General features: G+C 44.8%; 3 protein-coding genes across 4 annotated transcripts in view; 2 read left to right on the forward strand and 1 right to left on the reverse strand.

Annotated features, from left to right (window-relative positions):
• LOC137782815 (actin-related protein 3-like) overlaps window positions 1-5,582 on the reverse strand; it is a 15,548-nt gene extending 9,966 nt beyond the window's left edge. The window contains exons 1-3 of the mRNA XM_068572463.1: window positions 5,355-5,582; window positions 1,236-1,291; window positions 795-919 (exon numbers count right to left, since the gene is read on the reverse strand). Coding sequence (XP_068428564.1) covers window positions 795-919; window positions 1,236-1,291; window positions 5,355-5,398 — 225 coding nt within the window. The 5' untranslated portion in view covers window positions 5,399-5,582. The remainder of the gene's footprint in view (window positions 1-794; window positions 920-1,235; window positions 1,292-5,354) is intronic.
• A 494-nt stretch (window positions 5,583-6,076) lies between these two features.
• Window positions 6,077-8,455, forward strand: wu:fb74b10 (uncharacterized). Its single transcript, XM_068572464.1, has 3 exons — window positions 6,077-6,382; window positions 6,994-7,151; window positions 7,244-8,455. Exons 1-3 carry the CDS (start codon window positions 6,205-6,207, stop codon window positions 7,943-7,945), a joined length of 1,038 nt encoding a protein of 345 aa, XP_068428565.1. The 5' UTR covers window positions 6,077-6,204; the 3' UTR covers window positions 7,946-8,455.
• A 905-nt stretch (window positions 8,456-9,360) lies between these two features.
• ddx18 (DEAD (Asp-Glu-Ala-Asp) box polypeptide 18) lies at window positions 9,361-14,939 on the forward strand. 2 transcript variants are annotated; one of them, XM_068572453.1, is made up of 14 exons: window positions 9,361-9,518; window positions 9,905-10,048; window positions 10,152-10,370; window positions 11,744-11,879; window positions 12,001-12,101; window positions 12,447-12,646; window positions 12,847-12,961; window positions 13,146-13,285; window positions 13,365-13,526; window positions 13,618-13,770; window positions 13,851-13,964; window positions 14,085-14,141; window positions 14,243-14,420; window positions 14,531-14,939. In XM_068572453.1, the coding sequence occupies exons 1-14, from the start codon at window positions 9,398-9,400 to the stop codon at window positions 14,674-14,676; spliced, it is 1,986 nt and encodes a 661-aa protein (XP_068428554.1). In that variant the 5' UTR covers window positions 9,361-9,397; the 3' UTR covers window positions 14,677-14,939. The 2 variants fall into 2 exon arrangements, with proteins under 2 accessions (XP_068428554.1, XP_068428555.1); XM_068572454.1 differs by having other exon boundaries at window positions 9,361-9,503.
• The last annotated feature ends 192 nt before the right edge of the window (window positions 14,940-15,131 follow it).

Below are 15,131 nucleotides of genomic sequence, written 5' to 3' on the forward strand. Positions count from 1 at the left end.
AAAATTAGATCTAGCCCAGATGTGGTCTCTGTTCCTTTGCAGTAGAAGAGTTCAAATGTGTGCACATATGAATAGTTTATTTTGTCACTTGACTCGTTGCAAACTGAAAAACCAGCTCAGAATGAGTATGTGGTCCAGAAGTGGGACACCGCTCTGGTGAAGTGCATGCTGGCTAACTGGGTCCCTGGGACACGGAACGGGAGCAGAGCCATCGCTGATGATTTTTGCTGCTATGATGAGCCTAGTGTGAGAGGCCTGTGCCTGCACCAAAGACGACATCTGAATAAATGTGTGTTGATGCTGTGCGTTTCACATAATACACGTTGGTTTCGTAGAAAACAAGATCAAATCAGATGGTTTCAGTAAAGTCATAGAAAAGGTTCTAAATTTGGTACATTATCTTCACCTGATCTCTCTGTTATTTTATACAGTTGTGTATGGAGCAGGTCCAACTCACCCGGCGGGTCCTACAAATGTCATTTCACACATACATGCAAATCAATATCCTGCAGGAGGCCCCATTGTCGGAGAAACACAGATAGAGTATAGCGCAGACGTTTAAAAGGAGTTTACAGAGTGGATTCCCATGCTGTGTTTGACCCTGTAACAGTCTCTGGTTTGGGGAAAAGGAAAACATTTCCACAAAATGGCGGGAAAGTCTCTTTAAAACTGCTTCTAATTTACGAATCACTAAAAGCGTCGCAGGGACGATGAATATAAGGTTCTCTGAAAAGACTGTAAAATGTCGATTGTTTGCTTTCTTGTGGGCGTGCTGAGCTGTCAGGGTCGCGTACCTTGGTGGAATATGAGGGCTTGTCTACTGCTTCATCTCCGATGTAGAAATCCAAGTCATCCACCCCCTTCATCATCCTGCGCTGGGCCTGGTCCCCCACCTTGGCCGACTCTTTGATGGCGATACCTGACAGGAAAACATGAGAATTCAACAGAAAGCAACAGAGAAGACAGGCATTCTTACCGAGGTGTGTACATTTGATTGATATGAAAGTTAAAATGCTCAAGAATGCTCAAACACTTTGCGCCTCTTTCGCAAATCATACTGAAAGTAAAGTTTTAACAGTGAACCTAAAAGAGATTTTTAAGCATTGTATTACTATGGTCTTCAATCCTCAGCTAACAGGAAGAGAAGGCAAACGTGTTCCTCTTTTCAAACATGCATCACGGTCATTGTTAGTGTCAGAGTCTGAGGGGATTTCAACGCTCAGTGAAATACTCACATGATGGAACGATGAACTGCGGCTCCGTGTTCCCTGCATACCCCAGTTTGGTGTAACTGCAGGAGGAAAGAATCACGTTTCATTAGAGAGAGGCTGCATATTCCGGGCAAACCAGACCACCTGCTAACACTGCTGCCACCCCATTTGTATGCATGAAAGTTTACTACACTAAAAGGCTATTTTTGGCCCCCCATCTCCTAGTCCTGTGCTATCGTTTTGATCAATGCCATCACTGTCCTTTGGCGGGTTGGTTGGCTGCCAAAAGCAGCAGAGCCCTGGAGTTTGCTAATGGGAAGCCATTAAACGAGCCATTCATGTAGTATTGGGAAACCGAAGACTATTCATATCTGTCTAGAGAGAGGAGTGGGGGAAGTTAGTTAACTTCTGCACAAACTGACCATCCTTAATATAAACTGGCTGTGACCTCAACACTGCTACGTTTGTCGTTGCCTACTTCTCCTATATATATAAAAAAAGAAGCAAAGTCTTGAGCAAAGAGGGAAGTTGCATAATTAAAATGATGAAAGTTGTTTCTAAAAACATTATAACTGGAAGACAAAAGCTACATGTCAATTTATGTTCATTCAGTCAAGACACCTTCTGGCTTTGCATCAAAGACCCTGGACTTCACAGCCTTTTATGTCTCCAATCTTTGCAACTGGTTGTTTTTTTGGTGGGGCACATGTGAACCAGATGTACTCCTGACTGGGTTAGTCTCAGACATGACTCCCATACTTCCTGCACACAGGGCCCAAGGGACTGATAGAGGACACTGGCGAGTCCTTACGCCCGCCAAAGATCTGTGGGCATGAAAGGCCACATCCTGGTCATAATAGGGGCTCCTTTGGAATTCAACTTTCAAAAAGGACAACATCAGCAGTCTTTAAAAGAAATTACCTGAGAATGTTATGAGCAAAAGCTCAGTTGGTTGCCCTACAAAAGTACCAACTTAATTTATTTTTTGTTCCAACATTGAACAAGTTTATGAAATTGTTAATTTCCTGTCCTGGACACAGACCAAGGGCCTCTTGTTCCTGGGTGAAACCCTTCTTATTGCACAGGAAGTGGTACATCTCGTATATATTAGCAACAACAAACATTTGTGTAGAATAACTGCTGACAGGAAGCAAAAAATATGAGATTAAGACCCAGCGCTCACAATGAACATCTTTCATGGTGCAGTGTGACGGAGCGCTAACACTGACGAGCTAAACAACCAACAAAGGGACCACTTCTGGAAAGAAATGTCCTACTTCCCAAATTAAAAGAGTTTCCAAAAAAATACATGCTGACCCACATGACCCCTAATGAACATACCCCCCCTAGAACATAAGTGGGGCTAAATTAACAAGAAATTATGCAACAATCATGCTATTTTAATGTCAAACGATTACTAGCTCAGAACAAAACCATCCAATATGAATCGACACTACCTAACAGGTGATAGCAGGCAACACTCACTATTTTTTCCACGTCCTCCGAGTTACTTTTGGTTACTCAAGAGCTGAAAACTGTGCAGTGTGTGAATAAAATTATATAATCTTATCTGGCAACTTCCCCATCTGTCCAGCACACAGAAAAACCAACAGTGTTGCCAATGTTGATTTTCCAAGGTAGAGCCAGGAGACCGAACACAATAGGAGCATGCAATAGATTGTGTTCAAATACAGTAGAACACTGGGAGAAACCGTTGGCAGCTCCACTATGTGCAGTATTTCTAGAGATAATGGCATGATGTATTTCAGTCTGTCGTTCTCTGAGCTCCAAATTCATACTGCCAATATGGGGGAGCTTCTCCCAATAGTGACTTACTGGAACTTCTCACGGCTCTGGGTTTAGAGGCCTGTGTGCAGGGGTTTCGGTCACGGCCACTACTTTGCTCTTTAATAAACAGACAGTACCACTTTGACATACCGTTTGGACCAGTCTCTTAAGTCACTTTGTCACTTTGATCCAAGTAAAGAAAAAGGCAGTTGACACAACAACAGCCTCATGAGAGTACTAGCAAGCTGGAGCTGACGGCAGCAGAATGCAACAGCAACAGCGCTCTGAACACCTTCATACCACAGAGCGGTCCCAGCTTGTCTTCCTTGACCTGCCTCGACAGGCTCATAGTGCACCGCGTGTCTGCATTGCACAGCCCAGCTGGAACTGAGAACTTTGTTACCTTTAGCTCAGTGAAGCAGCTACTTTTTGACATTAGTCCTCTATCATTTCACCTTAAAATGCCATTCAGAACCATGCTGAATGAGGCTCATTAATGCCCGCAGCCTCATGTTGGAAACTTTCAAGTATTGACTGAGGAACTGCTCCACCTGAACCTTTTGACTGCACTGAGCTGCACCACCTGAGATTTTGGTTTCTATGGAGGCCTTGATGAGACAAACTTAAGAGAACCTAACCAACACCAAACACAAGTCTTGATGTGACTGTGTTTTTTTCACTGTGTGGTTAAGTAGTCTCCTCTAATAATAACAGCCAGGCTGCTGAGAAGATCAATTTGAAAAAGGAAGGAGAGTTGTCACTGGTTTGGGCATTATGAGCATGACTCAGAGACAGCTGTTGAACTCCCACAGCAATTCTAGAACATATGCCCACAGCTGGCACTCTTTGGCTAAGCTGCAGAGCCATAGCATGGTAAAGTGTCCTCTTAAAAACAACTAGTCACAAAGCAAGTCTCAACCCAAACTGACCAGCTGACAAAACCACCATGTGTTATTTCTGGAGATAATGTAAAAAAAAAAAAAAAAAAAGTAAATTGTGTAGTCATTGATATTGGAACATATGTGTTATGACTGTAAGCTTTAGCCAGAAAGTGGAGGCCATCTGCTCGATGAGTAGAAACTAGCACAGGCCAAGCAGATTCTCAGCTGCACTTTTGCACTTTTTTTTTGCTGTCCCAGTGCAGATCAGAGGCAGCACACTGGTTAACAGCCTGGAGGGAGGAGGGGGTGGGTGAGTGGATAGGTATGCAATGTGTGGCGAGTTCAAGCCTCTACATGCAAGCAACGCAAAACCACTGCTGGACCCCCAAAACTGACTGAGATAGCCTTGCCTGGAGCTGGTATTTGGACACATCTGCATGTCGCCAGTGGTCACAAGTAATTTCTCCTCCCCACTGAGAGAATGTAGGTGCATGTGGATACCATAACAAACACGATTAAGAATCAAGAATATCTTTCACATACATTGTTTAAACCTTCATCCAAAAGGAGAAAATACAATCAGAAGTGTGAATCCGCACACGGATCACTGGGAAACCCGCTGCAGGAGAATCGAGAACGTCTAGTCCCGTATTATTCTGTCCATCCTTTAAAAGCAACATCTACTGCTAAAGCGGATTCAGTCAGTACAGTTGAGACAATGCGTTCAGGAAAATAGTCGGTAGCCTGGCAAAGAAAAGAAATTAGAGAAGTTAATCAAAACAGCATGCTCGGATGCCCAGAAACCACCATATATGGACTAAACAGCGTGAATGAGGAAGTGTAGGCTGAATAGGAAGTAGTATCACGCCTGCTCGATAACCAAGCGAACGAGCGAAAAGATTTCTGCCATTAAACTGGCTAAAGGCACGTATCTTCTCGGGACACGTCCTGTGGCAACATGTTAAATTAACAGAGGACTAAAGACTTCATCGGCCACAATACAGAAAAAGGCCCGCCAGCTCCAAATGAATGAAACCATCTGGGAGGGAAGTCTTCCTCGGTCCAATGTCGGGCTTCTAGCGTCATAACGTTTCACGAGCTGGCAGCAAAATCTCTTCACCGGGAAGAAAACATAGCAGAGTGATGAATCTCAGCTAGTGGTGAGATTAGCGAACGAGTGGGTGAAACCAACATGCAAACCAAACAGCAGCGGTAGGGCAAGTCAGAGCAGCCCGAACAACCTGACTGGGTCTGTCTCGGAACACAACCGCGAGAGTAAACACCACTTCACAGTTCGCTGTTCGGTAGCATATTAGCTTCGCTGGCTAGCTGCCTGCATACACTCCGATACAGACGGACACACACCCAGTCGTTGCCGCTGACACTGACAGTCCCCTGGCCGCGCTCAGCCTCTCCGTGACATCCGAGCCCCTGTGGGGTTTTTTTGCACGGCGGTTCGGTTTGAGCAGCTTACCCTGTGCCGCAGTCGACAACACACGCCGGTAACCGTCCAGCCATCTCTCCCCTGGCCTCTGTTGTCTAGAAACGGTGAAAATGTGATGGATAGCAGGCTGTGTCGGCTGGAGGATAAAGTGAGCCGTCCACAGGCGGAACCCTGAGCCCGCACAGTGCCGTTTCCACTTCCGCACTTGGCTTCTGGCAGGCAGGGAGCGAGGCAAGATGGCGGAGGCCGGGTAGCAAGAGCGACGCAGGCAGGGCTGTGCAGCTGTCAATCACCGAGAGAGGACGGCGTCAGTTTACGTGGACGGACGGGTGATACAAGCTGGTGTATTATGACGACCCTCTAGGATTCATTTGATTGCACGTTTATTGTGTACATAAAGATGTGTGTATGCGGCCTTTATTAAAGTTTCCCCAGTGTTCATGAGTGTTTAATATTGTGTTTTGTGGTTTATTTAAGTCCTCCTCCTTTTCTAACATGGAAACATATATGTGCAACTTACGTGTAAATTAAATAATAATAATAATTTAGGATAGTTCAATGATTAACATTATATGTATCAACAATTACAATATAAGGCTTCTCTCGCTCTCTCAACACACACACACACACACACGTACATATGTGTGTTTATATATATATATATATATATATATATATATAACTTCACGGCTTGTACAAATAAAAGCAGTATAATTACTCATACCAACATTCCTGACTCCAGATCAGTTGGTGGCAGTAACCGTCGTAGTTTTACTCCATCCGGGGTGACGCCAAACTAAGAAGAAGCTAAAGTAAACATAACCAGCGAAAATATTTATGTATATAGTTTGATAGACACCGGGAGTTTTGTAAACGGGTGATGACACATTTCCGAGGTCAGATACGGGGGCCACACTGGGGTTTTACAATGGACAACATGCTGATCGATTTCTGGCGCGGACACGAGTGCCTTTTTAACTCCTCGCTCGATTCTTACTACGACAAGGATTTGAAGACCAAGCTGTGGACCGAGTTTGCGACGTCGATCGGAAAGCCAGGTGAGCGAGGGGGAAGAGGGGTGTAACACAATGACAGTAATGAGTTACTGGTGAAGCGATCAGTTAGTGTGGCATAAATAACCTGATCCAACACGCTGGGGAGTACGAAGTGCATCCGGCTGAACTTCATTCAAGTGTGCATTTATGTAATGGAAGTTGACTGATATGATGTTTAAAGACCCCTATTATGTTTTTTTAACGAGTAAATTTAGGTCTCTGAAGTCTCAAAGCTATATGTCGTTGAAGTATTTGTCTCAACAAAACAAATCAGATCCTGAATTCTGGCACGATTCTGTGTCTGTATCTTTAAATATGCAAATGAGCTGCCTCTTAACCACGCCCCTATGTGGAAGTGGCTGTAGCTTTCAGCCCTATGCTCCTTGGCAGCAACCAGCCACATCTTTAAACTTGATATTCATTTAGTAAATTATATTCCAGAGTCAAATAAACCATTGAGCGAAGTATTCTTTACCGCTACCAAAGCCGTATACGGCGTCTCTTCGTCACTTCTTCACCATGTGGGTTTACCCATCAGTGTTCGAGTTTATCCTTACTTCTTTCTACTAATTTACACTGTTGCGATCACTATTCAGCTAATTTTCTCCTTGCAGTGTGTGATGTTGAGAGAAGATCCAGATCGCTCCGGACTCAGTACGGGAGGGTGCTGTGGCAACCGGAGAACGTCAGCACTGTCCAGCAGAAGATGCTGCGGGAGAAACTGGACTTCTTGAGGCCTTATATAGTTCGCAGGCGAAGCGATTCATACCTGGTAAATCAAAAGTGATTCTGAAACAAATCTGCTTCCCTGCAGATCTTGATTTCAAATGTTTCTTTTATGTACATGTTTGCACTTTTTTGTAGGAGGACAAGTTTGATGACAGGGATGAGGACGAGGACGAGCTGGAGACTGAAGGAAGTATTGACCAGGAGATGGGAAGCTCGTTTGGGAGCCCACTGGACGATGATGTGACTGTGCACGATCCGGATGACGAGCACCACCCCTCCTCTGGCCTGACCTCTGCCCCTCTGCACTGTCTAACCCCACAGCCCCAAGTGATAGAGGTCATGTCTTTGAGCTGTCCTTACAGTCGCAGTGACGAGGGTCCTGCCGATCAGCCGCAAGCGTCCGACCATGGCATACTTAACCAGTTTTCAGAGGTGATGTTGGCGGACATGCGTCAGATCAAAGACCCCATGGTGCTGATGAGGCTTCGCCGCGACGTCACCGACCTGGTGTTCAAAGCGGTGGAGGAAGACGCGCAGAGGCGTTGCGTTCGAGTGCCTCACGCTCTGGCAGAGAGTGCACCGCTGCACAGCTGCTCCAGGCCCCGGGAGGCATCGTCACAGATGCATCACTCGTGGAGGCAGCCCTCGAAGAGAAAGAACGAGAACAGTGAGGTCAAAAGGGGGAAGCAGAGATTGGAGGAGATGAGGCACGTGAGGAGGATGTCCAGGAGTCCTGTATTGCAGTCCGTCCAGCAAGGCCGAGCAGCAGAGGGAAAAAGTGGAAACCACTCCCTGGTTTTCATCCAGGCTGCTGAGATCAAGAAAGAGACAGAGTAACTCGTGGTTAGGCTCAGGGAGGAGACGCTTCCATCAGCTTAACATTTCAGAGAGGAGGGGGGCACTATATTTTCTGATTACAGTCATCTCAATCAGTAGTAGGTTAGAAAGCTTCTTGAGAAATGGAACACTTGCCTTACAGAAGACTTGATATGTGTAATGTGTCAGCACTTAGCAACACCTTGTCAAGGATACCAACGATTATCCATATGGATGCCAGTAAACAATGTGGGAACTGGATGAAGACAGTGGAGGACAAAGCCGAGAGACTTTTCTGCCTTTTCAAAACTTAAGATGTAGTTTCTAGTGAATGTACAGCTGTGGAAAACATTTCAGACTGACTCAACCTTAAGGTACCTTAGTTATGGCATTTAAGATGGGAGGAACTTTTGAGCCTGAAAGCTGTAAACAAAAGTCAGAGGATGCTGTGAGACCCAACTCCCATAGGTCATGTTCTGCCCCAGAGAGAGACCAGCTAAATATTTAACAATAACTAAAGTATTCAAATTATTTTTGTATTGTATTTTTTCAATGTGCTGTTGTTTCACAAGTCTATACATACACTTATTATTGTATTTCTTTCTTCTTCTTACTATAATGCCATGTTTTCAACAATGAATTTTTGCTTTAGTGTAGTTAGTAGCAATCTGATATAACCTGTTGTCTTACTTTGAAAATGTAGACCACTGTAGTTTGAAATCAGCACAGACCTCCACTACAATTGTTCATTGATTGCCAGTTTGGAAATTAATTATCTACAGAAAATTTCTACAAAATTGCTGTTTAGTCAAGACAGGCTTATGTTTATGTGACTGGTGCACATTATCTTGTCAGTTTACAGGCCCCACTACAGGCACCCTGTCAGCAGCAAATGACCCCACAACGTAAAACAAACCTTTCTGGAAAGGTTCATGTTTGAGCAATGCATTGTTTTACTAATATTTTGGGTCGGTAAATATCAATATTTTGATATGAGCTATACAGTGCTAATTACATTACAATTACATTACATATATATTAATATAGAGCTGTACTTTCAATAAATCACTACTGACAGCGGCCACTACGTCTATTATGACATCGGAAATAGGATTAAAACTCTACCGGTCAGTGTCACACAATATGTTTTATATATTTGATCAAATACAGTTAACGTTAAACCCCACGTTATAACATTTTTTTTTCAAATGTGTTATTATAAAAAAAAATGTGGAGGCTAGCTAAGCAGGCTCAGGTTGCAGCTACATGTTAAACAAGCATTTTAATTGCAAAATATTTCTTAAAATTGCCATCGTTTCTGTATTTTAATCATCCTCGCGTCCTCGAGGAAGTTAATAAATGCCTGTTCGACGAGCGAGGTCCTTTATTTTTTTCATTCAGGCAATGCAGCTAGAGCCCTGAGGGGTCCTCAACACCACTCTCGCATACACACGTGTGCAGTGCGCTGTTGCCATGGCGGACCTACAGATGAAGCTGCTCCGCAAGAAAATTCAGAAAAGAAATGATAAGAACAAGGAGCGTAAACTGCTCAGGGTGCAGGCAGATGAGGAAGAAACCGGTATGTGTGGAGAATGTAAGAAGTATTTGCTTGTTTCCTGCGTTTCTGAAGCGTGGACGACCTCGCCTGCTAGCTAAGCTAGCTGCGTTAGCATGTTTTATTAGACATTCTCGTCCAACCGGTCAAACTTAGAAACGTAGAATAACGTTAGCTGACTTTAATTTGTAACATTACATACTTGTGTGAGTTAGTCACCGTAATGTGTCCGATAGAGCGTCGCTTAAATGTTAATTGGCTAACGTTAGCATTGTAACCAAAGTTGTGCTTCAAGGATGTTAACGTTACACAGTGACGAAAGGCCTACAAGTACCAGCTCTAAACTTACTTTCTTCTTAACGGTTACCTTCACATAACTCATCAGCTGAGTAACGCTGTGTGTGTTGTCGCGATGTATTTGACAGTAAACCCAAACGGACTGGAAGAGAAGTCTAAGAAGAAGCAGAAACGGATCGTGGTACCACTGGAAGAGGCCCCGGCAGAAGAAACCCCTCTGAAGAAGAAGACTAAAAAGAAACGGAAGCTGGCTGAAGATGCAGAGTCACCAGGTAACGGCAGAAGGAATTTGCCTTCCTGTTATTGTTAAACTGCATTGTGTGTGTGTGTGTGTGTGTTTGAGTGATGACTAACATGTGATACTCCTCATCCCAGTTGAGAAGAAGACCAAAACATTGGAGGAGGAAGACACTCTAGCAGATGGAGAAAAGAAAAGCCATAAACCAGAGGAATCTATAGATGACAAAAAGGAGGGAGACGACAATGAGGTGGACGACGACAATGATAACAGCGAAGAGGGAGATGATGATGATGAGGAGGAGGAGGAGGAGGAGGAGGAAGAACAACAACCTGAGTTACCATCTGGTTTAACAGGTAATGAAGGAATATAGACCGAACTGGGCCCCCAGTGGCTAGATTTTCATTTGCTGCGTCCAGAATCCAATACTGCCTGCAGCAGCTGGACCAACTCTGTAGTATGAAAGTACATCATTAAGTACCTAAATAGTTGGGCAGTTAGAAAGCAGCATGTTGTAAATGTTAGCGCTGTTGTACGTCTGAAAGGATGTAAATCTAATTACGCACCAAAAAAACACAACTATATAACTTCGGATTCATGCCTATTACTGGTATGAACATATTTTGAACATTACTTTTTCAGCAAATAGGTCTGAAAGTAGTTGAGTCACATCCTGGGCCTATATTTTAATGGTGTGTGTGTGTGTGTGTGTGTGTGTGTGTGTGTGTGTGTGTGTGTGTGTGTTTGTGTGTGTGTGTGAGAGAGTGAGTGAGAGAGTGATTTATTTGAATCAACCATTTGATGCAACCCTTTAAAAATTATGATCATGCCAGCAGGATCGTTGTCTCAAACTAATCCGAACACTGACACTTAAGTTTGACTAATCATTCAGACATTTTCTCCAGAATACAGTTTCCAAGAGGTTTATTAATTCATTTTGTTTTATTTATTTTAATTAGATTAACTATCAATTTGTGGATCTTTTTGGAAGTGGAAGCTTTCCTCCACAGAGTTTCTGACCTGCACATTTAAACTCCCTCTTTCCTGCTTCCCCCTGAAAGAAACACAGGCTGCATACACACATCATGCTCATACAACACACAAACAGACACGCTACCGTGATTGTATGTCTGAAAGGGAGGGTGCCCCACAAAAAGCAAACCGCTAGAGCGAGTCCCGCCACAGCAGCTTAAAAACAAACAATTCATATGTATTAGTAATAATAGATATTTTTTAACTCTGCTCTGTTCTCCAGCTGTCAGCTAAATTGCCACGCTGGTCTCTCTGTTAAACGCTCGTCAGTTATGTATACACATAACCTTCATCATTAGCCAGGTTCTTCATGTTTACATAACTATTTAGTTTCTGTGGTACTTTGTGAGCTTCAGGGACCTTCTGCATCGACATTAAAGCTCTTTACTGTTCAGCATGCGCACACACGTTCACCTTCAGCGACAAACAGAAATTCAGAGCGTTGCCTTTATGTGTTGCCCGTTCAGTGTTCCCATCCTGAAACGGGTGTCAACTAAGGCATACAGCAACTGTTGTGGTTGTCTGCGGGAGGAGTCTCCAGTGGCCCTCCTGCCCGGAAAAACTGCAAGGACACCTGGATTTGTTTTAGTTTCTCACTACTGATCCCATTTTCATACCCTTTGTTGTGGCCTTTTTCTTGAAATGGAATCTGCCTTTGGGGGAGCGTTTCACTCATGTAATGTCCCTGGTATTTTAGGAGCATTTGAGGACACGTCCTTCACCTCTCTTGCTGAGCTGGTGAGTGAGAGCACGCTGAAAGCCGTGAAGGAGATGGGCTTTGAACACATGACCGAGATCCAGCACAAAAGTATCCGCCCCCTGCTGGAGGGAAGGTAAGCAGCTGATGTTTCGTGTCTTTTGGGCTTTAAAGGTCGACTCGTTTCAGGAAAAAAAAACATATTACTGTTAGACCAAAACTTAAACAGTGTTTCTGTCTGCTGTGCTTCTCTTTAGGGATGTTCTGGCTGCGGCCAAGACTGGGAGTGGTAAAACCTTGGCCTTCCTCATCCCGTCTATAGAGCTCATCTACAAACTCAAGTTCATGCCCAGAAATGGTAAGACTCTTGAATTGAACTTTGCTTTTGGTTAACTCTCGCAGCTGTTTAGGTATCAGCTTATGTCGTATAATGACAGACCAAATCAAATGATTGGCTTATTAGTCCTGCAACAGCCACAGTTTGGCGGACCGTTGTTTCTCTTTGTTTATCAGAGCATTTAATTTATTGATTGTTGTGGGATGTGAAAAATATTTTCAACAAGTAGAACGCAAAGCTTTCTAGAACACATCCCGAGCTTGCTTTAAATGCTGCTACGCGAGAAGGAAACGGCTTTCACCTCAGGCATCAAACCGGATCATGGAAGTGGAAGCCTTCCACTAAGCCTCTTCCCCTTCCTCTCAGGCACCGGCGTGGTGATCCTTTCACCAACGCGTGAGTTGGCAATGCAGACGTACGGCGTGCTGAAGGAGCTGATGGCGCACCACGTGCACACCTTTGGTCTGACCATGGGAGGCAGCAACCGCTCAGCGGAGGCCCAGAGACTAGCCAACGGGGTCAACATCCTCGTGGCCACACCCGGCCGTCTACTGGACCACCTCCAGGTGAGCAGGGTCCCGGGGAGGACCATGACACGTACAGAGTACCATATCAAAGTGGTCATTGTCTACGCAGACTATTCGTAGTCACCGATCTTCATAGTGGTATCGACAGGGTCATCGAATAGATCGTTGTCATATTCATGTGTTCCTCCTATAAATGGCGTTGATAACAATATAAAACGTACATCTTTGTGTGTCTTCAGAATACTTCTGGGTTCATGTACAAGAACCTACAGTGTCTGATTATCGACGAGGCCGACCGAATCTTAGAGGTGGGCTTCGAGGAGGAGCTGAAGCAGATCATCAAGCTGCTGCCAAGTACGTATTGTTGTTGCAAATGGGACAGTGTAGTTAAAGGAGTATTTCAGAAACTTCGGACTGCACTTTCCTCAAGTTGGGTGTATTTGGAATATTTAAAACGTTGGGCAAAATCCATACAGCATAGAGATATATTGTGACTTTTGTTATGTCCATGAAAATAAATCTCTGCTTCATTCTCCAGAGAAGAGACAGACCATGCTGTTCTCGGCCACTCAGACCCGTAAGGTGGAGGACCTGGCTCGCATTTCCCTGAAGAAAGAGCCGCTTTACGTGGGCGTGGACGACAACAAGGACAACGCCACCGTCGACGGCCTGGAGCAGGTACTGAGCAGGTACCGCCCCTGTAGCTGGAGGCCATCTTCCTCTGCCGCGATGTAACGTGACCCGTTTGGTGTTTCAGGGTTACGTGGTGTGTCCGTCGGAGAAGCGCTTCCTGCTGCTCTTCACTTTCCTGAAGAAGAACCGCAAGAAGAAGATCATGGTCTTCTTCGCCTCCTGTATGTCTGTGAAGTACCACTACGAGCTCCTCAACTACATCGACCTGCCCGTCATGGCTATCCATGTAAGACAAGTCGCCCGCCCCCTGTCATCACAGAGATGTGTTCAGAAGCCTCGGCCTCACCCGTCTCTCCTCCTCATTCTGTTTCTCCCAGGGCAAACAAAAGCAGACCAAGCGCACCACCACCTTTTTCCAGTTCTGCAACGCAGACACGGGCATCCTGCTGTGTACTGACGTGGCAGCTCGAGGTCTGGACATTCCTGAGGTGGACTGGATCGTCCAGTATGACCCCCCAGATGACCCCAAGGTACTAGATAATTTAACACGATACTTAAACAAATAGTTTTAGACTAGGACTCCTTTTTAAGCTGGGTTTTGCGTCCACAGGAGTACATCCACAGGGTGGGCAGGACGGCCAGAGGCATCAACGGCAGAGGCCACGCGCTCCTCATCCTCCGGCCAGAGGAGCTCGGGTTCCTGCGCTTCCTGAAGCAGGCCAAGGTAACAGGCTGAAACCCTCATGGTCATTTAGGTCCTTCAGCTTTGTTGCAGCAGCCTTTACCACCAGGTGGTCTTTATCAGAGACAAGTCTCTTAACTCTGCTCCTTCTCTTTTGTCCAGGTTCCACTGAGTGAGTTTGACTTTTCTTGGAGTAAAATCTCTGATATCCAGTCCCAGGTAAGAAATGTACTTCTCAATAGCAGTTTCTACATGTCTTTAGTTTTCTAAAGATATAAAAGTGTTGTAGTCTAACAATACATCCGCCTCTTGTTCCTGAGATGGAGAAGCTGATTGAGAAGAACTACTATCTCCACAAGTCGGCCCAAGAGGCCTACAAGTCCTATGTGAGGGCGTACGACTCTCACTCGCTCAAACAAATCTACAACGTCAACACCCTCAATCTCCCCATGGTGGCGCTGTCGTTTGGCTTTAAAGTGCCTCCTTACGTCGACCTGAGTATCCTTTGTTGCTGTTCGTTTGTCTTTATTTGTCAGTATTTCCTCATGTCAAGTAGGTATGATTTGGGTATGAAAAAAGTAGTTCTCCTTAACTCGGCTGTTCTCCAGGTGTTCACGCTGGTAAAGGGGGAAAGATGCAGAAGCGAGGCGGGGGAGGAGGCTTTGGATACCAGAAGTCCAATTACGGGCAGAAATCCAGAGTCTTTAAGCACGTCAACAAAGGAAAGGGGGACCGGAGGCAGTTCTCCCGCTGAACTCCTTTAAGGGAACTCTCCCTGGACTGATCCCTATCGTTCTATTTGAAGACATTTTCTTTTATCTGCTGAACTTCCTGCTTTGAACAGAGGGCGGGGCTCCCGTCTCTCAAACATGTAAAGAGAATATTTTGTAAATGTACACCTCGTGGATGCGGTGTGTTGGAGTAAGGCGCTGCATTCCTCCTTTGCTCCACTGTGGACTCGCTTTTTCAACATGACTTCCTGTTACCTGTCTGGAATATTAAATCTGTTGACTTTCATTACATTTGCTTCATTCATGCTACGTGGACCCTTAAGACTTCTTGATTCTACATCACATTGTTACAGCATGTACACGATACTAAAGGACTCAAGCTAAGCAGAGACGCATCACAACTGAAGTAAATCAGTCCTCATTGAAGCAGGAACCACATGAGCCCTTTAAGTAATGGAAAATTCAATTATTAAATTAA

The sequence above is a fragment of the Clinocottus analis genome, unplaced genomic scaffold (genome assembly GCF_023055335.1).
Source record: "Clinocottus analis isolate CAN_PGR_092001 unplaced genomic scaffold, fCliAna1.0.p SCAF_12, whole genome shotgun sequence".
NCBI lineage: Eukaryota > Metazoa > Chordata > Actinopteri > Perciformes > Cottidae > Clinocottus > Clinocottus analis.

Coding starts and splice junctions, on each gene's coding strand:
- ddx18 (XM_068572453.1), top strand. CDS start 9,398: ATGGCGGACCTACAGATGAAGCTGCTCCGCAAGAAAATTCAGAAAAGA. Junction 10,049..10,151: donor TGAAGATGCAGAGTCACCAG/GTAACGGCAGAA, acceptor TCCTCATCCCAG/TTGAGAAGAAGACCAAAACA. Junction 13,286..13,364: donor CCGTCGACGGCCTGGAGCAG/GTACTGAGCAGG, acceptor TTGGTGTTTCAG/GGTTACGTGGTGTGTCCGTC.
- wu:fb74b10 (XM_068572464.1), top strand. CDS start 6,205: ATGACACATTTCCGAGGTCAGATACGGGGGCCACACTGGGGTTTTACA. Junction 6,383..6,993: donor GACGTCGATCGGAAAGCCAG/GTGAGCGAGGGG, acceptor TTCTCCTTGCAG/TGTGTGATGTTGAGAGAAGA. Junction 7,152..7,243: donor GGCGAAGCGATTCATACCTG/GTAAATCAAAAG, acceptor ACTTTTTTGTAG/GAGGACAAGTTTGATGACAG.